At 42.7% G+C, this 27842-nt stretch overlaps 2 protein-coding genes across 2 annotated transcripts; one reads left to right on the top strand and one right to left on the bottom strand.

Moving 5' to 3' along the window:
- The first annotated feature begins 1083 nt into the window (after positions 1-1083).
- Positions 1084-16791, top strand: igfbp2a (insulin-like growth factor binding protein 2a). The gene is made up of 4 exons (XM_073462320.1): positions 1084-1514; positions 13909-14090; positions 15635-15775; positions 16170-16791. The coding sequence occupies exons 1-4, from the start codon at positions 1115-1117 to the stop codon at positions 16326-16328; spliced, it is 882 nt and encodes a 293-aa protein (XP_073318421.1). The 5' UTR covers positions 1084-1114; the 3' UTR covers positions 16329-16791.
- A 1181-nt stretch (positions 16792-17972) lies between these two features.
- Positions 17973-27482, bottom strand: igfbp5a (insulin-like growth factor binding protein 5a). The gene is made up of 4 exons (XM_073462321.1): positions 27149-27482; positions 21574-21785; positions 21098-21217; positions 17973-21001 (listed from the first exon to the last, which is right to left on the bottom strand). The coding sequence occupies exons 1-4, from the start codon at positions 27480-27482 to the stop codon at positions 20864-20866; spliced, it is 804 nt and encodes a 267-aa protein (XP_073318422.1). The 3' UTR covers positions 17973-20863.
- Between the last annotated feature and the right edge of the window lie 360 nt (positions 27483-27842).

The raw sequence follows: 27842 nt of genomic DNA, 5'->3' as shown, positions 1-27842 counted from the left end.
ACTAAGGACAAGCAATAATGTATTTGTTCACGGTGATAAACTGTAGGCAATACATAGATGTGTTTGCCTATATTACCCACAATGCAACTCAACCACTGTGTGACATCACTGGAGGCAATCTATCAGGTTAAATGCAACTTTCTTCACTTTAAAGGTGCAATATGTAAGAATTAGCCACCTGTCAAATGCATATTTAAGGCAAACAGAGCAACCGCTAACTGCTGCTAACTGTAGCCACCGTAAGCTAGTAAGCTTGATTAGCCGTGCATCTAGTGGTCCGGACCGAGAGCTGGGACCACCAGTGGGGTGTTGGTGTTTACACCACTAGCAGAGAAATGTTGGACCGTAACAGGCTAGCTGTAGCTAGCACGCTAACTTGGATAGATATCACAGCAACACAAAACATAGACGTCATTAAGTCAAAACTATAATTTCTTCACATTCTGTTTATAAATTTCAACTAATTTTCTTACAACTGCTAGCTGCTGCTAACTGTAGCCACCGTAGGCTTGTTAGCTCGATTAGCCGTGCATCTAGTGGTCCAGAGTCATGAAGTCAAAACTGTCATTTCTTCACATTCTGTCAATAAATTCTTACATATTGCAGTTTTAACGTGTAATATTAGTGGAGTTGACCTTTAATGCAGGATTTAATTGAGATATTTCAAAGATTACTCATCTTATATTTGGTGATTAATTAAAAACATGTTGGTCTTTAAATGTAATCTAATTACAAGCAGCTACAGAAAGTGAAAGTCTAACTATAAGGGCTTGTGTTTTCATCCAATCACACAGCTGCATGCTCAGGACTACAAATTCATTCAATTTAACTAGTTCACTTCAACTTCAAGGAGCATTTTCCTCATTCTGGGTTTTAAAATTAGGATTTTAAAAGAGGAAAGAAGCACAATTAATCTTTTCTCAAGCATTCTGTGTAATTCCCTTTACATCTAAAATATGACATTTGAATTAAATCCTGTATCTTTCCATGTGTGGCCCCAAGAGCAAACCTGGGAATTTGTAGGACCCAGCAGCCCTCCCAGCCCCCGGCTTCACCTGTTCGCATGCACATTTCTTCCCCTTTTTTTCCACTTGGGATTGCCTTCCATCGCCCCATGATAATGACCAAAAACCTCATGCCTATAACAATGCTGTCGTACGCCGGCTGCAGCTTGCTGATCCTCTCCGCGTCCCTCGCCGGTGCCTCCCTGGCCGAGATGGTGTTCCGCTGCCCGGGCTGCACCGCGGAGCGCCAGGCGCTGTGCCCAAAGCTCACCGAGACTTGCGCGGAGATAGTGCGCGAACCGGGCTGCGGGTGCTGCCCCGTGTGCGCCCGGCAAGAGGGCGAGATGTGCGGCGTGTACACCCCGAGGTGCTCCACCGGTCTGCGATGCTACCCGACGCCCGACTCGGAGCTTCCCCTGGAGCAACTGGTGCAGGGCCAGGGCCAGTGCCGGCGCAAAGTGGACACCGAGACGACCACTTACAGCCAGGAGCACCGGGAGCAAACCAGCGGTCAGTCAGTTTACTGGAAATCTGGTTTTCTTCTATCAATTTTTAATGACACTGTCTAGACTGCAGCAGGAGGAATAGTGTAGAAAATCTTGCATTGTCATGAAGGCTGAGCACAAATGTGACTCAACAGTGAAGTTCTGGTGACCATTTTGCACTTTAGAGGAAGATATTCCTCAGATATTTGTATAATATTACATTTTGCTTTGTCGTCTGCAGTGCATCAATTTTGACATTTATTGGACAATTTTTTAACCCTTTAGCAATCAGGATTTACCCTGCAGAGTGACATAATCTGCAAGTTTGTACAACCACATCTATAGTGGTGCATTAGGTGTGCAATATCTTAAAGGAAAAGTTCACCCAAAAATGAAAATACAGTCGTTATCTGCTCACCCTCGTGCTGATGGAAAGTCGGGTGAAGTTGCGTCGTCCACAAAACACGTATGGAGCTTTAAAGCGTTGCAGGATTCTTTAAAAACAATTAAAGCAGATGGGGACTTGTTTTAAAAACGTAAAAAAACCAATGTAATAAAAACATAAAATGGCTCCATACGGCTCGTTAAGGTCTGTGGAAGCCTCAAGAACCCACATTGACTCAAAAAGACATTATTTACACCCTTTTGCAGGCTGAAATCTTCGTTTTAGCCGCTAAGCTAAAAGCGTAAGCGCACACCACGTGTCGAGGGTGTAAATAACGTCTTTCGAAATCTTGATATTGGGGCTTCCGGAGACTTTGACAAGCTGCATTGAGACATTTTATGCTCTCTGTTGGTTGTTTTTTTAACGTTTAAAAAAAAAAAAACAAGTCCCCAGCTACTTCAGGTGTTTAGGAGAATGCACCAAAATAATGCAATTTTGCTCTGAAGCTCCGGAAAATGTTTTGCGGATGACGAAACTTCACGTCGTTACGAGGCCGTGTCGACAATGACTGAATTTTCAGTTTTTGGCTGAACCTCTCCTTTAAACTTCCACTGCAGTGTTGACCTATTTTTTTGCTTTTATGCACTCCTGTTAGTGTCTGTGTTGCATAGACCTGTTTAAAAGTGTTGTGAATCATCCTGGTGTGCATGGGGAGAGAGAAACAAAAGGAACAGTCACTCTGCCCAAGTTAACCTCAGCTATGCTCCAAACAGCTGGGCCTCTGAAGAAAAAAAAAAAAAAAAAAAGAGAGAGCGAGAGAGATCTGCCTTTAAAACACTGCAACGGAGAGAACAAGGTAGTGCAAAATTCCCAGAAGTTGTACTCGGGGCTGGGATGGACACAGAAAACATCGTAGTATTGATGTTGACATTTCCACAGGGGAGTGGAGAGAAGGGAACAGAGAGAGGGAGAGACAGCAGCGGGAATGCTGCATTGATTGAAAACCTGGACTTTAGGCTTTGACCAGAGGTAACTTACGAACGGCTGTTGACAGTGACTACGTTAACTGGGTTGTCGACCCTCGGGAGGATCACAGTGAAGCTCCTGGAGGCTCGCGCGAAAGGTCAAAAGTGGCTGATTTGGACGCCAAAAAAACAGTCAATGAGCGTCCAGTGGGTGTGATTTCTGCTCGTTTCCAAATCCGTGCTTCGTCAGAGTTTACCTCCAGGATGACGTGTTTGTTTTGGAATCTCAAGCACGATGGCAACAGGTCGAAAGTGCTTCACGACCCGTGTGTGATCCAGTAATCGGCCATCTTAGCGACTTAAAGGTGCACTGTGTAGTTTCGGGGTAGAAGTCGTAATCAGAAGAGAAAGATCTTCATTGACAAACAAACTGAATAAACAAGCTGACCTTAAAAGGACACAACTTCATCCTGTTTTACTTTGTTTATATTTGGCAGACCCCGCCACCTTTCCAGCTTCAAAACACACACACGTGAATATTAAAATTCTTTCTAAAAACTACGTAGTGCCCCTTTAACTCCACATTTATGTAACCTTACGCAGCTTCAAACCGTCACACTCAAGGCAGGATTACAGAGTTGCATAAGAGCAAAACAAGAGAACAAAATACATGCTTGCATCATGTAAAGGCTTGTTTGCAAGGAGGCAATTTATGAGATGTCACGGATGTTTTTTTTCCCCCTCAGGTTTGGGGTCAAGTCGTACTTTCACTGAAAGCTCAGAGATTTAAAAAAACATTTTAAAAAAGCTCAGAAATTGGCTCTAAAGGCCAATTTGCGGAGACGTTTTTGGATAAAAGCCTCCGCTGGAGGAGACGGGAGAGTGATTTCTGACAAAGACCGAGGTGGAGAGTGTTGCAGCCTCCTCAAGGTCAGAAGATGAAAGAGGGGAGAGTTTTTTTTTATCAAGGGAAGAACAGATTCTCTTCTTCTTGAGTTTAAATGCAAATGTGCTCTCTCACTCCAGCTCTGTTTATGCCATTAAGGGGGACATATTATATTGTGCTCATTTTCAGTTTGAAACACTCCTGTCTCTTTAAAAATACCCAGTCTGCTCTGAATGGTCAGCTCACACACGCCTGAGCCAGCACCGCTAACAACAACAACAGAGCAGCTGTGCTAAATCAATTCGTGATGTCACAAAGTCACGGAATTAAAGGCGGGGCTACTGACGAGGCGTTTCAGGAGCAGTGTTTTCTGTGGGAGAGAGGAGCTTCCTTGACCTTTTTAACTTTCAAGATCTTTTACACGCACAAGATGATGAAAAACATAAAACTCTGAAGGAAAGGAACAAAAACGAAAACGTATGATAGGTTTTAATAATGTCACTGTCGGCGTCACAGACGGTTACCGTCAGTCTCCTGCTTTCCTGCTTTTGAGACGACGCAGACTTGATTTCCTGTCATGAATTCTTCTGAGATACACAGCGAAAAGAGGAAGTAATGAAATCCCTGATAGAGATCAGCTCCCTGCACTCTGTTGGAAGAGCGAACTTTCAGCGTCCTGGCTCCGATCTCCTTTTGTTCCAGGAATTAATCTGTAAATTATAGAAAAAAAAGGCTGATTATAATAGAATAAATCAGCGGTTGAGTTAAGTCGAGCACTGATTCTTGAGCTGATTCGACACCCTGGGCAAAGAATCAAAGGATGAAATATTGCAGCTGCTTCATTTGGATGTTTATCAGCCTCAACATCCTGTTTTTCTTGCTTATTTTATTCAAATTAAATGGCACGGACGCAAATAACACATCCTGAACCTCATCACTGGATTATGTTCCAAATCAGTATAATTTAGTTTGATCTGATTGCGAGGCCAGTCTGAAACAGGAGAGCTTGAGTTCCTTATCAATTGAACATGTCACCCTCTCACAAAAGGCTGCATCTTGGTGAGGATTTACAGCATTTCATGTATTTGAAGTATTGATCCGAAAGGTCTTATCCACCCTCTAAACTCCTGAATCAGCACTACAAACAGCTAAGAGCAAAGAGGTCGAAGGTCAGAGCCAATACTCCTTCAACTCTTGAGTGATAAGAGAAAAGACGGAAAAGGAAAAATGTCACGTTTCTTTGTTGAAGTACCGACAAAAACTACTAAAAGGAAGGCCTGCAGTGATGCTGAGCAATGAACCGATATTGTTTTTGTGTTTGTTTTTAATGAAACCGATCGGATTAAATGTACTGGCACTGACTGTTCTGGCTTATTTTCCTCCCTGGTTCAGTCCACAGGCGATTCTTGTTCACTGTTTTAGATTATCGAAGTCCTCAATTACAGCGCATTAGTAATTCAATAAGCAAGGAACAGATACCGCTTCATAAATCTCCTGATGTCTTGTTTAGCTCAGGGGGGAAGCTTGTTAGGCGTGAGCCACACTGAGAATTGACAATCCTGAAACTGAAAAAGCAAGGAAAAAGGTTTGAGTTAAAAGTGCATTATCGATTAACCGGCAGATTATTTTCCAACTAACAGTCTAAAACTCAGATATATTGATATTTTGATCATCGATTAATCAGTCTAAGTAAATTCTTTAAGTAAGAAAAGTCAAATTTCTCTGATTCCAGCTTCTTAAATGTGAATATTTTCTGCTTTCTTTCCTCCCTCTATGACAGTAAAATGAAAATATTTGGGTTGTGGACTAAATAAGACTTTTGAAGATGTCATGTTGGGCTTTGGGAAACATGGGAGACATTTTAGAGAACAAACAATTAATCAATCATTGAAAATTCAAAATAACTGGAAATAATCGCCAGAGAAATCGAGGCTTGGATCTGCAAATTTTCGATACTCCATATTTGGGGGGCGATGTTTATATTATGATGTTACGGTGTAAAAAAATATATATATCTGCTGATATTCACATTTTTTTTTCCAGCAGTCAGTCAATGTAGATATCAAACACAAAGTATATAATGGAGGCAGGAAAACGACAGTTCAGGGCATTGAAAGAGTAAATTCACTCTGAATTTGATAATTATGAATTACTCCCAGCATCTTTTTCAGCATTAGACTCTCTAAAAGTTTTCACATCGGTGCATATTGGACAACATACGACGATGCCAGTATATCTGTGATGGGCCAATACCGGCTGATAATGTTGGCCAGCTGATATATCGGTCAAGCTCTCATCATTTTGACTATAAAATGTCCAAGCTGACATCTTCAAATGTCTTGTTTTGTCCAACCAATGCTCGAAAACTCAAAGATATTCAGTTCACTATCGTGTGTGACAAAAATAAAGCTTTAAGCCCTTAAATCAGAGACTCTGGGACCTGCAAACTTTTGCATAAAAGATAACTAACAAACATTAAAAGAGTTGAATAGTTCATTTTAAGTCCATTATAGGATTATTGACTTCTTAACAATATTTCGAAGATCTCTGAATACAGTAACTTAAAGGTTACATTGCTGACGATGTGGTTTTAGAAACCTACTAATTCACTTCATCTGAGGCTGAGTTGCAGATGGAGATGTTGCTAATGGCCTGTGGTGATTCTGTGGTGCCTTGCTTAAAGCTGTGGCAGCCAGGCATCTTGATTAAAAACACAAAAATAAGAAATTTCAATCATTGAAATTGAAAAAGGACAAAACCAAAACCCTCCTCCGCTCTGATTTTCCGTCTTGAGCATATCTGATCTGCGTGTGCTGCCCGAGTGATTGCCTGCATGTGTTACACTGCAGGCAACACTGAGAATCTGATGCCACTTTTGACTTAATTCTGTGCCAGAGGTATCTCAAAAAAATGTGCATTCATTAAAGTAGATAAATGGACAATATTTAAAAGCCACCCAGGCCAAATAAACGGCAACATTTTGGTTCCCTCTGTGCCCATTTGCAGGCTGTAATGGCAACTTAATATCTACAAGTTCTCATGGAATATATTGAGCATCCTGGGATGGATTAAGATGGAGATTTGATGGTGATGAGCCAGAGATGATTGTTGGAGCTTTGAGGCCATGAAGATGTAATAATAACAATAATAATAATAATATAGATAAAATCTCAAAAGAAACATTTTTGTTTTAATTTCAGTCTTTTGCGAAAACAAAATGATTCCATGTTTCATTCATTTTCAGCCGAAATGTCTCGTGATTCAAAACTAACACCAGCAATTTCCCCCCTACCGTCTCTGTTTATGCACGGTATCACTTGATATTCCGTTCCCACAGAAACCTGGACCCCAAATAAAGGTTACTTTAATCAGATTGGACGGGCGTTTGGTTGTTTTGACTGGGATCACACTGTATATGACCTCGAGAGGGAGCGAGTTGATTAACACAGCCCAAACGGAGCTGATAGTTGGTTTCTCGAATGTCACAAAATGAGAAAAGGTAATGCGAACACCCTTTTTATTTGGTGTTAATTTTCCTCAACCGGTGACACTTTTAGATGCTGACAATGAGAAGGGGAAAGACCTCCTTTTCTACTGTTATTAAAGTTGTTATGGAGAGGAAAAATTTGGTTGCAGGAAAAGTGGAAAACTCCCCTGCCATCTGGACACTGAAATAACAATGTTAGCTAACAAGGGGCATTCCTGTGTACCTGCGGGGGCATCCAGACGGGGCCCGCAGGACTGAAATAGCTCCGAGATAATCCCTCCCCACCCCAGGCTTCTCCAAAAACAGGGCATTTGTGCCATCTCCCCCCCAGGCGTCAACTTCACGTGTACCCGTGCCAAGAATCTCCTCGTGCCTATTGAGATCCAGAATAACTTCCCACCCTCCTCTTTGGTCAAGGGTGATTTAAGACAATACAAACACTGTCTGAAATGCTACTGACACTGGAGGGGAAGAGGGTGTAGGGTGTTGCAGGGGAGAGGGACAGTTTTACATGGCGAGATGCTTTCTATCGACTGTATATTATCTTCTTCATTGCCATCTTTGGGGCTGCAAGTAACGATTATTTTCATTATCGTTAATCTGCAGATTACTTTCATGGTTATTCTTTTATAGTCTTTAAATTGTCAAAAATGCTTATCACAATTTCGAAACAACCGAAACAAGATCAAGACTTTGAGGGGTTGAGATCAAGTTAAGACCAAGATCAAGGCAGTACGAGACCGAGTGCACGTCCCACGCTGCATGACACACTCACAATAAAACTTGGAAACAAAGTTTGCAGACCAGGACCAATCTCGAGTATTACAACACTAATTTGAGTATACGTATACATAAATGCATCCAATATAATAGATCAACCAGCTAACTGCTTCCATCCCATTAAATCACACTTGACTTTATTAGCTTTTATCTAATAATACTTGCCGAGCACTACAATTCGTTAGCCATGTTTGTTTGGATATCAGTCTGCAGAACCTTTTAAGTTGAAGTTTTAAGTTACGATGATTCCTCCTCTGGGCAATATAAATGGCTTTACCAAATTGCAAGGCAATTCATTCAATGGTTAAGAAAGGAACCAAATCCCTTCCTACCTAATGCCTTTACATACCCAAGAAAAGAAATGAAGCAGAATTGTTGACACCTGATTTAATTCCCATGGTGTTCTTGTTGTTGTTGTCGTCACTCTCACGTTGTTCTGCCTTGATTGTCTAAATTTTTAGACCATAATGCCAACGTCCCATTACTTTTCAATAACCTGAGTGGTCATAACTTTAGTAACGTTTATATTTTTCTTCCTAAAAAGTTCAGTTTGCAGGCAAATGTTTTCACAACAGACACGTCACCATTGTAATAAAGTTATGGCTTCAGGTTATTTCCCTCTTTGTCCACTCACATCCCTCATATCTTTCCATCAGAATGATTGTCAGTGGTAGCTGCATGTGATGCCCCACACGTTCGATGTGTTCCAGCTTGCCTCACTTCATGTCCTAGTTTAGGTCCTGTACAAATCACCTCAGAGTTCACCCAGCGGTGCTGGTAGCGAGCGAGATGCCTGGCCTTGGATGCCGCGGTGTGTACCTACGTGCCAGAGCCTGTCCATTGCCTGCTTTTAGATGACTGTTGCGGGCCAGAAAGCCTGGAAGGTAAACATATCTGCACTTTGCTGAGTTTGTGTTTCTAGGAAAACAGTCCCAGTAGGCCTCGCTTTGGATGATGGACTGCAGCTAGTCCTCGCAGTGTCTTTCATCAACTTCTTAAGTGGCACATGACCTATTTCACACCTCAGAGTGGCCTTAAAAGCCATATTGAGAGAGAAGATGTACTTTTGCACAGGTTTTCACATTCCAACATTTAAAGGGCCAGTTCAACTTTGGGTGGATGTTGCACCTACATACCCAGTCAGATAAGTGTTTCTCTTCTCTCTTTGCAGTTTGAACACCTTGTGCACAGGTATAATGACCAGTGATCTTGGGTTAGCTGAGGTAAGTCACTTGATGTCTATGGAATCAAGTAGAAGCAGAAATAGGCATCTAAACTGTTAAACTTCTGCAAAGATATAAACAAAAACATAATTACACATGAAATTAAACCAATTTTCCAATCCAAAATTCAGCTCCGGATATAACATAAGCTACAGAGTATCACTACACAGTCCATGCATCAGCCATTGACTTTCATTAAAATGTCAAACAGTCATGCAAATTTCCGGAGTGTCCTGAGAGAAATAAAAAAAAAATTGAATGTGGTGGGAGTTCACAAACTTTCAAAACAAGCAGCTTTTGGGAGAAGCTGCTTCTTGATCCCACTGACATCCACTAATTTTCAAAGAAGCAACTTTTGAGAAAAAACTGCTTCTTGTCCCACTGATGTTCACAAACTTTCAAAAGAAACAACCTTTGGGAGAAGCTGCTTATTGATCTCGCTGATGTACACAATTTTTTTTAACAAGAAGCAACTTTGGAGCGAAGCTGCTGTTTGATCCCATTGACATCCACTAACTTACACGAGCTGACAGTCAACATCCCATCAAACTGCAGGGGGAGACATAATAAAGACATCACATCCATGAGTTTCTCCGACAATAACACAAGGCTCTATTTGTATCCACGGAAAGAGGATGGAGCGAGAGCGCCGCTGTGCTCGGATCTTTCCTTTTTCAACCTTTCCAGTCTCAGCAACCCGGCCAAGTCTGCCATTTGCTCAGTTGACCAGAATCTGGACAATCAGACATGACACTTCTGGCCACTACGTGCCATCTGGGAATTCGACATGGATCAGATATAGAAAGGAAGCCTCTCGGGCCATTGTGCGAGGATTAACTCAAGCAGTAGACTGGACAGTAGGCCTGCTGCTCTGTTGATACTGCTGATCCCGAGCCCACTGCTGTGGAACGGCTTGGACTGCAGAGGCCTAGTGCCCCCTGAAAGTGGGGTCCTGACCCTCTGTGTTTGTGTGTGTGCGTGTCCATTCGAGAGGGAGATTGATTGCGCGTTCATGTGTGCGCCCAGACTGTGTATTTGACTGAACGTCTCAGGTTTCCTCAGAAGAGAGGGAGTGATGGCTTTGCACTTGGATACTGTGGGGATTATGTAAGACGCAGCAAAACAAAAGGCACCCCAGCTGCCGATATTCTTGAGTGTGTCGTGTGTTTATCTGCGCCACTTGCGCGTGCACACACACCTGATTTTAGTTGACTTTTGCCCCTTTTTTTTTGCAAAGTCTTCAAAGAGAGCACAGTGGAGTGTCATAGGGGGAACTGGAGTCCAACAACACCAGATCTATCTGATGGCATAAGGCGCCAGCACCTTGTTATTGCTTCGTTTGGAATTTCCTTTCTACCGTTCTCTCTTAGGCCTTTTGTAATCATATTCTACAACCGGATGTCAAATTTACCTCTTGCAGAGTGCAGAGAGCAGAGAATGCCTCTCCGGTCTGGTAACACACACTCGCTTTCATTCTCTGTTCTGCAGACGCCTTTCCACAAGTCTGCAGGTTACAGCTTGGCCCTTGCATAACTGTGATCTACTTACTCAGCCGACTGTTTGACCTTCTCTACTGTCTGTGCTTATTTCCCCTCTTTCCTTTCGGGTGTCGAGTGAAGTCCTGTGTAGGTGAAAATACATGCTTTCCAGCAAAAAAATCACTGAAAAGAGTCACAGTCGGAGTCAGTTGCTTTCTGAGGAATTTGCATCATGTAACATTTCTTTTCTTGGTCCAAAATCAGCTGGTTTGCTATGACGCTCCTTTTCCACTCCCTCCCTGTCAACCCTCAACCCCTAAGTATGCTCTGTTGTCAGAAACAACATGTTGGGTTGGACCTGATGGCCTCTCACATTGTTTGCTCCATCTGTTTGAGGAGAGAGGGTTTTTTTTTAGGTTGATGTTTAACAAGACTCCAAGGAGAGCGGAGACGGTCAAACTCAATGTAAACTGCTGGGAGGAATCAGTGGATGGCCACAGGGACTGTGTTATTTGGTTAAGGACGGTGGGATGTGTGCTACATGGCTGCATATGAATTACTTGTTTTTTAAGAGTCATATTATAGATTTAAATCCATAGAGAACTGGGCTCCTCCCTGTTTAATAGTCAGGTGGCAATCAGACACTGCATGAAGAAGTTAGGGCTGAAACGATCTGGTACAAATAACTTTTTAAGTATATATCATCTAAATAAAACGTGTTATTAAAACTGTAGAAAGTTCTCTTACTCTTGTGATCAAAAACATTAATATGAAGCTCATTTCTGAGGCTGTTCTGTAAAAAGCTCTCTAATAAATAAATATACGTAATTCTGGGAATTTGATTTTTAGGCTTTTCTGGGGGGTTTTTTGTGCTTTTTTTCACGAAACGTTGGATAATTTGACCTATTTTAGCCTCAAAAAGTTATTTGAATGAAGCCATCTGAGAGGAATTGGTCACACCCCAAAAATTGGTAACCACCCGTTTAATCTTTAACAATTTTGATAAACTGGTCATATGTTTTTTAATGTAAAATCTATCAACTAGATGTATGTCGTGGAGCAAAAGGTACTATTTTGACGGAAATATACTGCAGTAGAGTTATAAAAATGGCATAAAATGGACTAAGTATCTCAAATTTGCATGCGAGTACAGTACTTAAAAGACATGTACTTGGCTCTTGGCTGTGCAAAAGGCTTAAATTTCATCTATGTAGTGGTTTCAAACAAAGAAATAATACATCTTTGGTTGTCACAGTGCTGAATTCTAGTTGGATCCCCTTAGGTATTAAATGTATTGATAAATGAGCCTGAATATAATTTTGAGACCTCACATACAGGCTGAATTCATCATGCGGCCTTCCAAATACAAGTTTTTATAAAAGTGTAAAACTTTGATTTTGCTCATTTATCACCGCTTTTAACATCTGCTCATGAAATTAAATCACACCAGTGAGGAAAAAAAGCAGCCATGGAAACCTGACTGTGACTAAGGTTCAGCAGTGGCCAACTTCTCTCAGCCCACAAGCTTGTTAACGGAGCTGCATGTGGTTGCTTCGCTCTATGAGAAAGGAAAGGATTGTAGTGACTCATTGATTGTGCTGATGCATTCAGAGCACTTTTACAGTGGTTTGGACACTTCAGAGCTTATTTTCCCCTCTCAACATTATCTTTAACAAAATGACAGTTGTGACAATGGGGGGAAACTGTCAAACTGTAAAATGAGCAAAGTCAGCAATGAAAGCAAAGCGTGGATGTGATGTATCTGCAGTGGAGGCCTTGAAGTGTGCCAAAATAAGGGGGAATAAATGAGGAGTGACAGCCAGCTGAAGGAAAAGTTGAGCTCATCGGCTTGCTTTTATATCCTTGAGGGGTCCAGGTGAGCTAGATCAGCTGACGACCTTCCCCTAGTTGGCTGTTCGCCGCCTGAATTTTAATTATCTCCGGACACAGTGGGAGGGACGTCGGAAAAATCAGAAAATTATGCTTCTCTTGTTTTAATGACTCCTCAATCACCCTTTCCCCCAACAAAAATAAAATAAGCACATAAATAAAACGGAAAAATAAGTCTGTTTGTTAGGACACGAAGCATCTTGCAGCCTTCATTTTATTCCTCGCAAAGAGTGCGGGGTTGGCGTCACCGCCGCCGTTTCCAAAAAGCCTTTTTAGCAGAGCAGACGTCTAACTTTGCCACTCTGACAAACGATCTGTGCAATTCGAAGCTTATTTCAGCCCCACTTCCAGCCTCTAAAAAGCCCAATCCATTACAAAATGACAGCAGGAGGGCAACAGAGCGGCTTAGTGCACAGAGGGACCGTCCTGAAAAGTCACAGGTTAAATGCTTTTAGCTGCCAATATGTCCATCATAGTGTCCTTTTTTAAACTTTATTCACAGTGTGATTCGTGTCAAATTTTTGTGGCAATGTCATGTAAAGAAGTAATCTGTGATCCCTACATTTTGATTTAAAGATGCAATATGTAAGAGTTTTAGCTGTGTTTCTGGTTCCAAGAGACCGTTCTCAAGTCGTATAAACGTTGGAAATCTGACCAATTGTCATCATTTTATCGCTTCTTGATCAATCAGCAACTTAAAATATCAGTGGAAAGTGAAAATCCAGAGGGAGAGCTAGCCGCTAGCTTCTAGTAGACAACAGCTGATGTTAGCATTCATCCACTTCGTTGCTAACATGACATGGTGTTACATGATACGATAAGAAAGACGTCAACTGACTGAAATAAAACACACTGGATGTAATCAAACAGTTAGGTTAGCTAGGAAGTGGTTGAATGCTAATGTTAGCTAACTGGTATCAAGCATGTAGTTTTATCTTCAAATGAAATAATTAATTCAGGCCTTTTCAGTCGTCTCGTGTCACGTGTGTCAAATTGTTTTGTTGGATGCTAACGTTAGCTGTTTGCTAACGGTATGGGTTATCAAATATGTTGTTTTACCTTAAAGTAAGGCTCAACGTCCCTCCAGAGTTTCACTATCCATCATCTTTCAGTTGCTGATCAATGGCCGCCGCTGCTCAGTCCGGGAGGAGTCAGCTAAAAGGACCGCTAGCTGCACCCCTAACTGCGCTTACTAGCAGCTACAGCTAGCAGCAGTTATTAGCAGTTACTCTGTCGATAGCCGCCCCCTAGTTATCTGGAGTGTGAATTTAACAGGTGGTAAATACTTGACGATGACTTTTTACGTGGTGTCTCCGCAACTGCAGGAGAAGCCGTGGAGCCGCTGCCTGAGCAGGGCGTGAGCGAGATCCCGGTCATCCGGAAGCCAAGCAAAGAGACCACCTGGCTGGGACCCAAGGAGAGCGCCGTACGCCAGCACAGGCAGGAGATGAAGACCAAGATGAAGACCAACAAGCTGGAGGAGGTGAAACCAGCGAGGCCCAAACAGGTGAGGCAAAGCAGGACACCAACTAGTCTACTACTACTACTCAGTTTGTCAACTCCACATGGACACGTGTTACAAAACACAAGTTAAATCATACGTTACAGACACATTTGATACATTTGGCCAATAAAAAAATTTGAACTGTCCTGAAGTTGCCTCAAAATCAAAGTCTCAAGCACTAAATCTGATACCTGACCTTAAGATATTGGCCCATACAAAGAGTGCTTTCTCCTTTCTTTCCTCACTTTAATCTTTATTGGCAAAAGATTTGCGGTAAATACCTTTTTCCATCACTCATACAGTCCCGTTGATGGAGTCATATGTGACTGTGCTTGAACACTTTGGTATGCGTCAGTTTTTCCATTGAGAGGATTTCGAAGGAGTGAGAGTAATCAAATATCAGTCTTCTTGTGCAATATTTCATTTGATAGTTATGCAGTATCCATCAGATACGATCCACTGTGTGTGATCATCACAAGATTTAACCATTTAAAAGCCGGTAGAATCAGTGGGTCCAATATTTTGTATCTTTGCAATCACACGGCACAATGATGACAGTAACGCAGGTATTTTGTGAAATCTCAACCAGTTCCTGAGACCTCAGAAGAAGTGAAAAAGCAGCGCAGTGCCGCCTCCCTCTGGTTCAGCAGCTGATGTTTGGATGCTGCATTGAAAAGTGTGATATTTACATTGAAGAGCTTAAACCAGAAAAGGATCTGTTTTATGAAAAGCACAGGCAAGGCTGTTTGTAATTTTAGAAGAAACAACACCAACGTATTATTTAAATCACCTACATAACATAACGCACATAATTCAAAGTGTAGTTAATGCCTGAAGTTTGAATTAATTAAAAGTCTGTGAAGGAAATGCAGTAAAGACCACATCATAATTAAACGCTGCACAAAGAAAATGTGTTTTTTCCCCGGTTTTCTTCCACCACCATGTTTACTGACGTTAAATACACCTGACCCGCTCTGCATACCGGACTCACGGGTGAACCCCGGGCATTTCGAACCGCCGTCGTGGTATTTTCCATCCGTCATAAAAATCATTTTAAAGGTTATTGCTCTACCAGAAACTTATAACTGTCTCAACAAGACATTTGGCTCCGTCGGATCGTGAGGTAAACCTGAGGTCACTGGCAAGAGTTATTATTCATTACTGGCAAGAAAACATGATTCATTTTGCTCATTACAGAAAGCCCTTTGGCTTTATTGTGTGTGCGTCTTTTATATGAGATTTTATGCTGCATAGCAAGTCAAAAATGTGCCGATTGGCTCGCAAACACATCTTGGTGTTGGTCCTGGAATAGTTCTCTGCTGTGCGTATAGATTTTAATGTACTTTTTTTAATTTAAAAACAAAAAAATACAAATAAAAGGTGTTTTTTTTTTTATAGAAAAAGTTTAATTTCTCTGCACAAAAGTTAGAATAACTACAGGACATTTTACCCATCCGTCACAGAAACCTGGTGACTCCAACACACCCAGATGTCGCCATACGGGCCCCAGTACATGACCAGTGTTGTTGTTTTTGCTTTTTTTCAAGACTCAGTGTCAGCAGGAGCTCGACCAGATCCTGGAGAGGATATCCAAGATGCCCTTCAGAGATAACCGAGGTCCCCTGGAAGACCTGTACGCCCTGCACATCCCCAACTGTGACAAGAGGGGGCAGTATAACCTCAAACAGGTGACTCCAGGCATTTTGGGAAAGAGGGTGGTAGGAGGAGAGGGTGTAACCACCTGATAATATATAGAAGAGAGAAGGTGGGTAAAGCGTCATAACCACCAGATTTGGAAGTGTTACATCGTATTTTTAGTGAATTTGTCATTTTGTCTTATAATACACCCTTGATATGCATATTTATAGCAGTATTTTTGTTAAAACCCTTAAAAAATCATCTTATTTCAACAATAAATGGGCTCTAATTCATACATGGGCACTGTTACACCGATAAAACACATTCTTGCTATAAATTTTGCACAAAAAACACATAAAAATGCATATTTAAGGTCGTCATAATGACCTAAAATGGCGTGAATACATGCAGAAATAAACTACAACACACCATTTTGTGTTTCAGTGCAAGATGTCTCTCCACGGCCAGAGGGGCGAGTGCTGGTGCGTCAACCCCCACACCGGCCGACCTATCCCATCAGCCCCCACTGTGAGGGGAGACCCCAACTGCAGCCAGTACCTCCGAGAGCTGGAGCTGGAGCTCCCTGACATGGCCCAGATATAGTGTGGCATGAAACAAAGAAAAACAAACAAACTGTAAAGTACTTGGGAACAAAGAACATCTGAGTAAGCTATATATTATCTTTCTGTGTGTATGTGTCTCTAGATCATTTGATGACAGTGACGTTTGAAATCGTAACCACCAAAAAAAGGATCAAATGATAGAATCCAGCTTGCTGCGTAGGATGTTAACTGCAGATTATTTCGTAGGAGAAGTAAAGATAAGACTCCTCTTTCCCTCGTAGATATTCAGTAGATGTCGGCTGGAGTGTCGGTGACTTTGCTTTACTAATTGTGACTTTGCTCAGAGTTGCTCTGTTGTCAGTGTTTTGTACTGTACGTGTTGAAAAATGAGAAGCCTTCAACATATTTGGTGTTTTTAGGTGTTTTTTTTTTCGTGTCGTAGCCTGCAGACTACTGTTACGCCTCATTAACAGATAACGCCATTAAAAATGATAATAAATTCAGTCTGTGCCTGCCTGTGTTTTAATTTGTGGAAACACAATTTGGTGCACTTGAAGCAGGGTTGTTTTGAAAAAAAGGTAAATAGATGTAGGCGCCAAATTCATCTGTAAGTCTTAGCTTTTTAGAGAACATTTCAAAACCAGGGAAAATCCTATGAAAGACAATTATGGCGATCGTTCACCTGCATTTATTCACTCTAGTAAAGATTTAGCAGATGTGGTTCAGCTTCATGTTTTGCTAGGTGTGACTCCCTGGATTTTACCCAATACAATCTTAAATAGACTGAGAGTCTACAGCCATGCTCATGGGTCTGTAGGCAGTTTTGTTTTTTTTTTTCGACTAAAAGCTAACATCAGCATGCTAAAATGCTTTACAGCTATTTATTTAACTAATTGCTAACATGTTAAAATGCTTCACAGCAATTTATTTAGCTAAATGTTAGTGTGTTAATATACTTTACAGCTTTTTTAAAGCTAATATTAGCATGTTAACATGTTTTTCAGTTATTTTGCTGAGCTAAATTATGTCATCTACATGCTAACATGCTTCACAGCAATTTATTTAGCGAAATGTTAGTGTGTCAATATACTTTACAGCTTTTTGAAGCTAATGTTAGCATGTTAACATGTTTTTCAGTTATTTTGCTTAGCTAAATTATGTCATCTACATGCTAACATGCTTCACAGCGATTTATTTAACTAAATGCTAGTGTTTTGAATTGCATACAGTTGTTGTGAGACATTTCAGTCAACACCTCATGGTGGCGCTAGAGGAAAAGTCAGGGGTTCATCAAAGTCATTAGGATATCATCATCTGGAGACTATGAATTGCCATCCCCAGATCCACTGCTAGCGTTTTAAAAAGTAAATAAAAGTCTTGGCACAGTATCAAGATCACACATTTTGTGCTAAATGACTCGCTGTGTTGCTCTCTATGGTTTGAATCTCTCAAAACACCTTTGGCGCCCAATGACTACATGTCATGTCACAGCAGGCAGTTTTTCCTTTGACAGCAGATGGAAACAGCCTGTGTAGAGAACAGCATGTCTTTAACAGTGTCAAGATCGTAAAGATAGCAGGCAAAAAAAAAAAAAACAACCACACACAACAACTGACTCAACATTTTACCATCTTGGCAGAGTTGACACGTTGAAGACAAAAGTGCAGATATGCGTTTTTTTCGTGAGTACATGAAGTTTATTTAAATAGTGATTTGTCATTACAAAAAAAACGAGTACATCAATTACACGCCTGATAAATATTTCACCATAATGTTCACATTAATCTTTTTTTCTAACTGAGATTCTGAAATGTTCAAAGTGTCACTGTGTTGTGTTTACATGTGTGTGCTAGAATCAACAGCATGAGACAGGTGATCGATTGGGAAGAAGTGGCTGGTGAGCCCCCCCGTCATTGCTGTCCTCAAATCACGATATAGTGATTATGCATTAGGAATGTTTGAGATTAGAAGAGATTGAAATTTAAAGAACGAAAAAAAAAGGATGTTAAGCAACTTTTGAGATACAGAACAAAAATGTTGTGATCTGTTCAGCAGCGCTCGACTGGGAGATCATAAAATATTGGTCAGCAGCCGACTGAAAGCTAATATCAAACAAAAAAGTCTATCAGACCACATCCACACCTAAAATTGTTCTCCTCTGTTGTGCTTTCCCTCATTCAGCAACACAATGGGTCCACATGCAAATCAAAATTCAAAGTGGCGCGGGGCAGAAGGCACTTGAATTTACATACAAACTCAGCGACCTTGCTCTTCGCAGGTTGACGGACCCGATAAACCCTGAGAGCAAGTCACCATCGGCCGACAGATTTGCCTGTGTGGTGGCGGCGGAGACCCCACACGTGCAAACATAGACAGCGCGGGGCCTTTGCATACGATTTGTGTGCGAAGGGAAATGCGCCGCATTTGTCGGACAGTAGCTTGGGTAGGCTGGGCTCGTGAGAATTTTAAACCAGAGCTTTTTTTTGTAGTTGAGAACTATAAGGGCACATACAGTACATTACACACATACGGACACACACAGGAGCATGCATACACACACTGTACATACATTTACAAACAGTGGACGCAGTTGTCTGGACTTGAAAAAGGCATGTGGCGAGTGTTAAATATCTAACCTTTTACAGTACAATACAGTATGTTTGTTTATGAGGTTTTGTCCGAATGAAAGTGGGGAACTGCCGATTGTTCTCTTTCTAAGAATTCCTAACTCATCAAAGACTGATGCTCTGGAAAGGTGGCTGAGCTGAGTTACAACCCCAAAGTGTCACGAGTTGGGAAACACAAAGCGTCAGTCTTTGTCGAGTTGGGAATGAAACTCAAAAATCAACTTTCTTACGAAGTGGACCTTTAAGCAATCCGAAAAATGTCCCATTTGACTGTAAAACCCATTTGTCCAACAGCCCTTTATCCTGAGAGAAAATGCCCAGTGCTCCGAAAATACACTGTCTTGTTTCAGAGGCCATCAGCTATCGTTTGATGGCGATTTCGCTCCTGGAGGCAACGATCTAGCCGGAGCTAGCGGATTTTGGGTTAAAGGATATCAGGGCCAAGACTTCCTCTTCCGTGTGCCAGTCGTTGTTTGACTTAAGAGTAGATGGACGACTCCTAATTTAACTTTCTTAAAAGGTAGGAAAGGCGGTTCTGGAGAAAGATACTAATTGATGGCATTTCTTTTCAGGATAGGGGGCTGTCGGAAAATTTCAGAATAATGGGCCATCACAACAATGGCATGACACACTTTATACAGGCCTGACTGCCTAAAATACAACCAAGTTTGATGAGCAGAAGCGTACAAGACTCATCTGATAGTGGCAGAGTAACGAGCTACAGTTATGGCTAAGTGCACGGCGAGGATGAATGTTTCGACAGCGCTGATTGATGTCAACATGGTCACATTGTGATTTTGACTTTAACTGAGATGTAGGAAACAATCCTCCTTAACTGGCAAAAACACTTACATGAATCTTAAGCGTGCTGTTGTTGATATTGAGGCGCCTTGTGGGAATTTAATGTCGAATTTTGGTGGGGGCAACCAGCGGAGGGTTAGCCTACTGGGCCCAGCCAATAAATAGTCTGGCACGTAACCTATGTATTAAACCACAAATTGTTGTTTCTGCACTTACGTTTGTGTACGCATTAAACAAACAACATATAACATGCTAATTCATGGGTAAATTTTGTTTCATTTGGACGGAGCCAAGCTATTTTTTGTATTTACGCAAAGCTAATGTACCTCGCTGACGGTTCTTGCTTCGTATTTAACGGACAAACATGAGAGTGGTACCAATCTTTTCGTCTGATTCTCTACAAAAAAGCCAATAAATGTATTTCACCTGAAGTCCAACTATTCTTCTTAATGTATAGCCTTCTGTTAGCTACTGATTTGGATCCTCTTGGTGAAAACAGACCACTGATTTTCTGAATCTGTGCTGAACAAGCAATGCTAGCTAGCATGCTAACACGGCATAGGAAATGCCTGTCAGAACCTTTCCCACCTTTTCCCACTCGGCAAAGTAGCCTTAAAGTGGCAGAAGTCATTATTTGATATATTTAAAAATGCCTCTTGTATCAGGACGTCATTCACGTGATTAGCAATTAGCTAAACATCGCTAATTTAGACGATAACTGACTCCCTTTTTTCGATGATGATCATTACCATGACAAAAATAAGAAAAATATTGATTTTAAGCCACATTAAAAATGTCTTGTCTCAATTTCTTGGACTTATAAGTACACAACATATTATCAGTATCATACAAATATATATACTCCTCTATTATCTATGGATATAAAGAGGTGAGGTGTTAGCTAACCTCAAACATAGTACACAGTCAGTGGGGAGCCAGAGTTAAGACCTACATGTGCAGATTTCCACCCAAGCAAGCTCTTCAGTTCAGCTTCCCTTTAAAATAAAAGACAGAAACAACACAGTCCATCACACCTGACCATATATATACGCATTTGTGCCATATTTTTCCTGATTGGCAGTCATAAAGTGTGCTAGTTTGATTGGCAGGTTTTTAAGAAGATCAGGGCTCAACGACCAGCTCGCTCTCATTCGTTGCTGTTGCTGTTGCTGTCCAGGTCTTTGCACTGCAGGTCTCCTCCGGCATAGTTGACGCCGGGGACTTTGACGCCAAACCGGTCGACGCACCAGCAGATCCCCCTCCTCCGACCACGAGACGGCTTGCACTGCGAGGAAAGAGTTAACAGAAAGGGATGAGATGCTTGGACAGTTGTAAGGTTTTGCATTTGCTCAAAGCATGGCGTAAAAAGATGTTTCCATACCTGTTTGCGCTTGAAGAAGCCCTTCTTGTCACAGTTGGGGATGTACAGAGAGAGAGCCAAGACCCTGGAAGTGTCCTTCATGCTCTGAATGAGATTATCCAGTCTTCTCCTGCAGGGGCCCTGCAAATACAGAATGATGTAAATACAGAGTGTTTTGCGCACCTAAATTAGGGATCAAAATGCCCTTGAAAGTTTGTGAAATGCCCGAGAAATCAAGACTAAGGAGGCAGGAAATCCCTCCCCTGAAAGAGCTTTAGTAATTTGGCAGTTCAGTCACTTCACACCATGTTGTCACATGTGAAAGTGGCCCTGCGGGGCACCTTGGCTGATTTGTCAGAACTGGTTTCTTTATAAAGCCTGACGCAGTAGGATGCAGTATCTTAGAATATTTCTGATTGAAGGCAGAGCAAACGTGTGTTTGTTTGCCAGCATCCGAATGAAATACGGTTCACAAAATTGCTCAGCACTTCACTTACGAACTCTGGCTCCAGTTTATCCAGGCTGAGTGGCGAGAAGTCCAGGTTGCTGGTGGGTCCCAGCTTGGCCAGCTGCTTCTTGCGGTCCTTGGCCTGCTTCATGGCCAGCAACTTCAGACCGCTGATGTGGTCTCTTCCGTTTAGGGGCACCTTGGTTTGGGGCGGCGCTGTCTCGGGCACGGGTAACATGGCATCATCGTGAGATTCTCCATCTTACAGGGCAAAGGCAAAGACAGGCGAGAGCATTAGCATTAGATGTTTGAGATTTATTTAAGCTAGCCTGTGGGATCATTTTTACATTCAGGGTTTCTCACAAAATTCTCTGATTTCAGCTTCTCAGATTTTGGTTACGTCCTCTATGACACCCATGTAATTGTTGGCCACTGCACTGGACCCCCACTCGTGAATACCCGCCCCCTCATCTCGAGTGCCTCGCCATCATCCATCCGATTCCTCCCTCCTTTTGGTGGCCACCCCAAAATTTGCCCCTTCTGGCCCCCCTCTATAAAAAAATTCTAGGGGCACCCCTGCTATCACAGTTAAGTGAATATATATTTTGTTATATATTTAATGTTATATATTGCATGACACAGTCATGCCCCAAAAAAGTCATTGAAAACCTTCCTGTCCAGTTCTGCTACTGAATTTCTGAGCTGCAAATTCAAAATGTATCAGCTGCACTTCTGTATGAATTAGTAAAAGCAAGGCGATGACAGAATACAACTACAAAAGCGAGGACAAGCATGTGCACCAAGAAAGTGCAGCTGCAGTTATCTGAAGCTTGATTCACACAGGATTACTGTTATCAGAGGAGGACTGTCTTCACCACGGTGCGGCCGGTAATTTACACCGGAACTTTGCAAATTACAGACATGCAGGATTAAAATCACCGATGATACTAATCATTACAAACAACTTAATGTCCACAGGTGTAATATTAGTCCTGTGAGAACGGGGCTTCAAAGCATTTTTCTGCTGCTTTCAAGAGACTGTTTGAAGACCGGGGTCGGAATCAGGCACCCTGCGATGGCTCCCACCTGGAAACTCACCTAAAGCTTAACTCACGAGCGCGCGACGCGATAACGTCATGACACGACATAATGATTTCACGGCACCGGCTGAATGCTTATTTAGCACAGTTAGTGGCTTCTGGCCAGCTTCAGATTGGATGTGTTGACACACGAGACAACATAGCCTACATTTATGGCAAGTTAGGTTGCCAGTTTGGGGTATATGTAGACCAGGGGTTTTAAAACTTTTATAGCCGGTGACCTAAATGAGATATTTAGTCTCACCCTGGCACCCAGGCTCATGAAAACATGCTATTACACTTGTCATGTGGCAAGCCACCAGAAACAGCCGCAGCCCATTTTGGGTCCCAACCCCCACAGAAGCCCTCATGTACATGCTGCATCTTTCATCTGTGCACAAATACAGCTCCTTGGTAAATTTTGGGGAGTCGCACACAGTCGCACAAACCTCAGCACTCGCCCCTCTCCCTCGTCCCGCCCTCTATTCATACGACCACAGCAAGTGTGTCCGGGCCAGAATCAGCCGCTGTGGCTTTCTTTCCCCCCCAAAAGCACTTTAAACTGATATTTCTCTTCATTTATAGAACCTGCATTAGCCTTGTATGTGTCCTAAGCCACAGCTGGCCCATTTCCACTGCTGTGTCACGCACTTGTTTCCGTTTCATTTTGGCAGATTGCAATTTCTGCATATAACCCACCCCCCACCCCCCTTCCATCTCCGCACTGACGTGATCGCTAAGCTACTAAGCTAACTGGGCGGTGAAACAAGGTCACCGCCACGTTGCAAATGATGCTTAAAGCCTCCAAGCCCCTCCACCTCCCCCCCTCAGTGATGATGATGAACATGATATCATCCATCCACATAATGACATGTTCTTGGAAAAAGAAAGAGAGATTCCCTCCAGTTTCCTGCTGACACTGTTTTTTTTTTTTTTTTTGCTCCAGAGAAAGCTGAAGCAGATCAGCAGCCAGTGTAAGTCCAATCAAGTCCTCACTTGCTAATCCTCGAGTTTGTCTAATCTGACCTGTGCTGACTGATCACGTCTTTCATTTCCTTTCCTCCTTTCCCTTCTCCTCGTGTTTGAATTGTGAGACACTGTGATCCTGGACAGCCCGATCCCTGCAGGAATTAGCGACAAAAACTCTTTCCTTGCTTCCGTCTTTCCTTCGCTTTTTGGTTTTTGCTCTGGACAAGGAGTTTCCTTCCTTGCTTCGTCTTAAAACTTAACACGAAGGAGGCATAACTATAACTTCAGTTACGTACTTGCAAACATGACAAAAAAAGCCAATAAAAACTCCTATTTTTAGCTTTTTTCAAGGTTTTGAACAACAGCTCGTATCATTGTTTTACAGCTCACGAAACACATCATATTAAGAATATGTTAAAAATGCATCATTCTGGCAACTCCATAAAGAATTTATGACAGGATGTGTGCACACACCTTTTTGGCTCAATCTGCAGATCTCCTCACGTGTCATTTTTTATTATTTATCGGGTTTTTTTCAGTTCGATTTATGTGCGGAGAGAGCGCCCAGCAGGAGACGTGGAGTTAATGGAGGAGCTGGCTGACGGGCAGACAGATGGGGGGATCAGTAACCCACGCTCAGCCTGCATTCTGCTGAATCACTGCACAGCCTGGGCCCTGCAGCGCCGAGCCGGAGAGAGGGAGGGTGAGGAGCGGGGAGACAGATGAAGAGACCAGGGTGGGACTGACAAAGAGTGGTGGGAGGGAGCAGAGGATAGTGTGGGAAAGGGAGGAAAAAGGGAAGGGGGGATGAATAGAAGAGAGGATTGGGAGGTTTTTTTGTTGGTTGTACAATCATTTCTGAGATGCGGAGCTGCTCGGTGCAATCTGACTAAAAATGTATGGTAACAAGGGAATCCTGGTCGCAAAACAATAAAAGAAAAGAGCTGTAAATGTCAGATTGCTGGCGAGGGACCGAGCTTTGAGGAGGCTGGCTTGAATGATGAGTTTGTATTTGATTGGTCACGTTCAAATTACCTTATCAAATAAGAAAGGGGGATGCACTCAGGTCATTTAAACACATCCCCCTTTCTTCTCTGATAAGACCGATATGGCTTTTTCTGGGCTGATACCGATTATTAGAAATCAAGGAAACTGAAAATGGATATTTGGGCCCGATATTCATGTGTCAAGATTTCGAACAATCAGTGATGAAATTTTGAGTTTCTTTACCTGCGTATTTCCATTTTCTGCTACTTTATGCTTCCTCTCCACTACATTTATTTGATAACTTTAGTTGTAAGTTTTTTTCTTTGCAGATTCAGTGTTTTGTGTTACCAATCAGTTGTTGTGGGTGGGACGTTATGTGAGAGGATGCTGCACCAGAGCCAAAGTAGCACATTTTAAAATTATGTCCAGGACCGATAATCTGCCTACTCCTAATATGATGAGTTTGTAAATACATCAGTGTCACATTCACAGTAGCCTTACAGGATAAGGAATGGGGATGCATTCAGGTTATTTAAACGCATCCCCCCTTTCTTATATTCTGCCCTTTGTTACTCGACTTCACTCTTGATGTTACTCAGCCAGAAAAACTGCGGTTCTCCGCCTCAGCCCACTGAGGTTTTTTAACACAGCCAGTGGGATTATTTATGTTTCCAGAGCTTTGCTTCTACACCAAAACTCCAATCTGCAGGAAAATGAGGCGCGAGGCAGAATGGGACGGGTGAAACTGGGTACGGGGAGGGTAGAGGAAGAAGAATAGGGTGGAAAAGATGAAGAGGGACAGTAGCCAGGTAGGGAAAGAGGAGAAGAGGCAGTGATGTGGGAGAGAACAGAGGGACAAAAAGCCGGGTTAGGTGTGGGAAAAAAAAGGCACAGGTGGTGGATGGAGAGAGGTCGAACTCACAAAAGAGAGGCAAAATAAAAGGGAGAAACTGTAGGAGAAGAGAAGGAGGGAAAAATATGATTTCACACCTTGAAGAGAGCGAGTGCAAGGGCCAACATTTCCCACAAAGCTCTCCCCAGCAGACACAGCGACTGTCCCCGAACTGCCATTCAAAAAAGGAGCCGACGAGGAGCCTCGCCGAGCACCACCTGTAATCTTCTCCCTTGTTTTATGTCGGCTGAGGGGGCCCCGGGGCGATGGGCCACTCACACGAAACCCACTGATTTACGCAGCCCCTGCGAGGGCCTTTCAGGCCGAGATGACAGGTTGATTGGCGCTCGGCACCAATTGTTGACAGAGTTCACAGGGTCAAGATGCACGGGTGGGGGGGGGTGTGCTTTGGAGTCGTGTGCCTCGGTAATGACAGGTGTCAGGATGTCTTAAAGAGGGTCGGGAGTTGACCCACATCAGCCTTCGCCGGCTCGAGGAGGGCACCTAAACCCACTTATCCCTCCTTTTTAATCCCCGCACTTTGAGTGAGAAAATGTGAAGCGAAGTCATGCATGTTGGAGAAAAAGGGTGTGAAACAGTGTCCATCTTTTTTTTCTCTTTTTTTCATTTACAACCGCATCACTGGCTGACTCATGTGTCACTTGAGGGCTTCATTAAAATTCCTGCATTGACAAGGGAGGAGTAACATCTCTATCCAGCTGGTTTTTGGTTTTTTTTGCAACAGCAGCAGCAGCAGAGCCTTTCAGATCTTCAGCTAGAATGTGATTTCAGATATTGAAATTATCGACTGACCGAGAAGAGATTTAAAGGGGCAGTATGTAGATTTTTAGAAGACATTCAAACTCGGAATCTTAATGAGGTAACGAGAAGTATTTATTATTTCAATAACTAAATAAACAAGCTGCTCTCAGGGGAAAACATGGTTTGAAGCTAGGAAGGTGGCGGGGTCCGACGAATGTAAACAAAGTAAAACAGTGTGGATTTGTTGTCGTTTAAGGTCGGTTTGTTTATTCAGTTTATTGACTCGTGAAAACAACTAAAGTTTGTTTATTTCTACTTGGTCAGGTTTCAGGAGTAACATCTCTATCCAGCTGTTTGTTTGTTTTAGCTAGAATGCGATTTCTTTAATGCAAATGCACCAGGAACAGTATCAGAGCCGACTCAGATATCATCGGATATTAACAATTACTGGTTGACCGCGAAGAGCGCTTCAAATTCAGCGCTTTAAAGGGGCAGTATGTAATTTTGGAGAAGCTATCCAGACTCAGAATTGTAATATTTACAATAACAATGAGGTATTAGTGATTTATTTGTTTCCATAGCTGAATAAACAAGCTGTTCTCAGGAGGTAAACACCGTTTGAGGCTAGGAGGGTGGCGGGGTCCGCCAAATGCAAACAAAGTAAAACAGCATGAAGTTGTCGTCCTTTAAGATCAGTTTGTTTATTCAGTTGTGAAAACAAAGAGTTTGTTTGTTCCGTTTTGCGAGCAGTCAACAAAGAGCTTTCTCGTCTGAAAACTACACAGTGCTCCTTTAAGTTCAATCTAAAAGCAACTTTAAGGACAAAAATGAAGCTGCCTTCAATTAATCCGGTTAAGTAACGCTCCACTGAATGCAGTGACCTGTATAATTCATGCCTCTGTGATCTGATTCAGTCATCTCTCCACAGGCCTCACCTTTTGACGGATGCAGCAGCTTGTACAACTTCTCGTTCCTGCACACCCCGCGGCCGTGCAGCAGCGCGTGCAGCGGCTTCTCCTCGCCGTTTTTGGGCAGGCAGCGGAGCCCGCGCGTGCACGGCCCGGTGTACACGCCGCACGGCTGGCCCTCTTCGAGCGCGCACGTCAGGCAGCAGCCGCAGCCGGGCTCCTTCACCAGCTGACAGCCCACCGGCACCGGCGGACACATGGACAGGGCCTTCTGATCGCACGGCTGGCACGGCACGTAGGACGAGCCGCAGCCGGTGATGCTCAGCAGGGGGACCAGCAGGAGGGAAACACTCAGGAGCATGGCGCGCGTCCTTTCTCGTCTTCAAACTGCACTGTGTTCGAGCAAAAAAACCGCAACAATTATCAGCGTAATCTTGTGGTGAATCCTTTCTTTGCAGAAGGGTTGAGTCCACACATCAGGGGAGGGGGTGCTGCATCCACAGGTGCCTTGCGCAAATGTCAAGTCCCAAATGTCATCCAATGCGCGCAATCCACTCCGCTCTGCTCTCCCCGCGCTGTCCGTCAAACCTCGCAGCAATAAATTATATGTATAAAAAAAGAAAATACAACATCCAGACACAGCGTATCTCTTCCTTCAGTGATGCCCGGTGCCGTTTACGCGCAAGCTGCTCGTCTCCAAATGAGAAAGAAAGGCTCCCTC

The sequence above is a fragment of the Pagrus major genome, chromosome 24 (assembly GCF_040436345.1).
Source record: "Pagrus major chromosome 24, Pma_NU_1.0".
NCBI classification, from domain to species: Eukaryota; Metazoa; Chordata; class Actinopteri; order Spariformes; family Sparidae; genus Pagrus; species Pagrus major.
The sequence above is the reverse complement of the archived record's forward strand: the minus strand, read 5'-3'. Positions and strand labels throughout refer to the sequence as shown.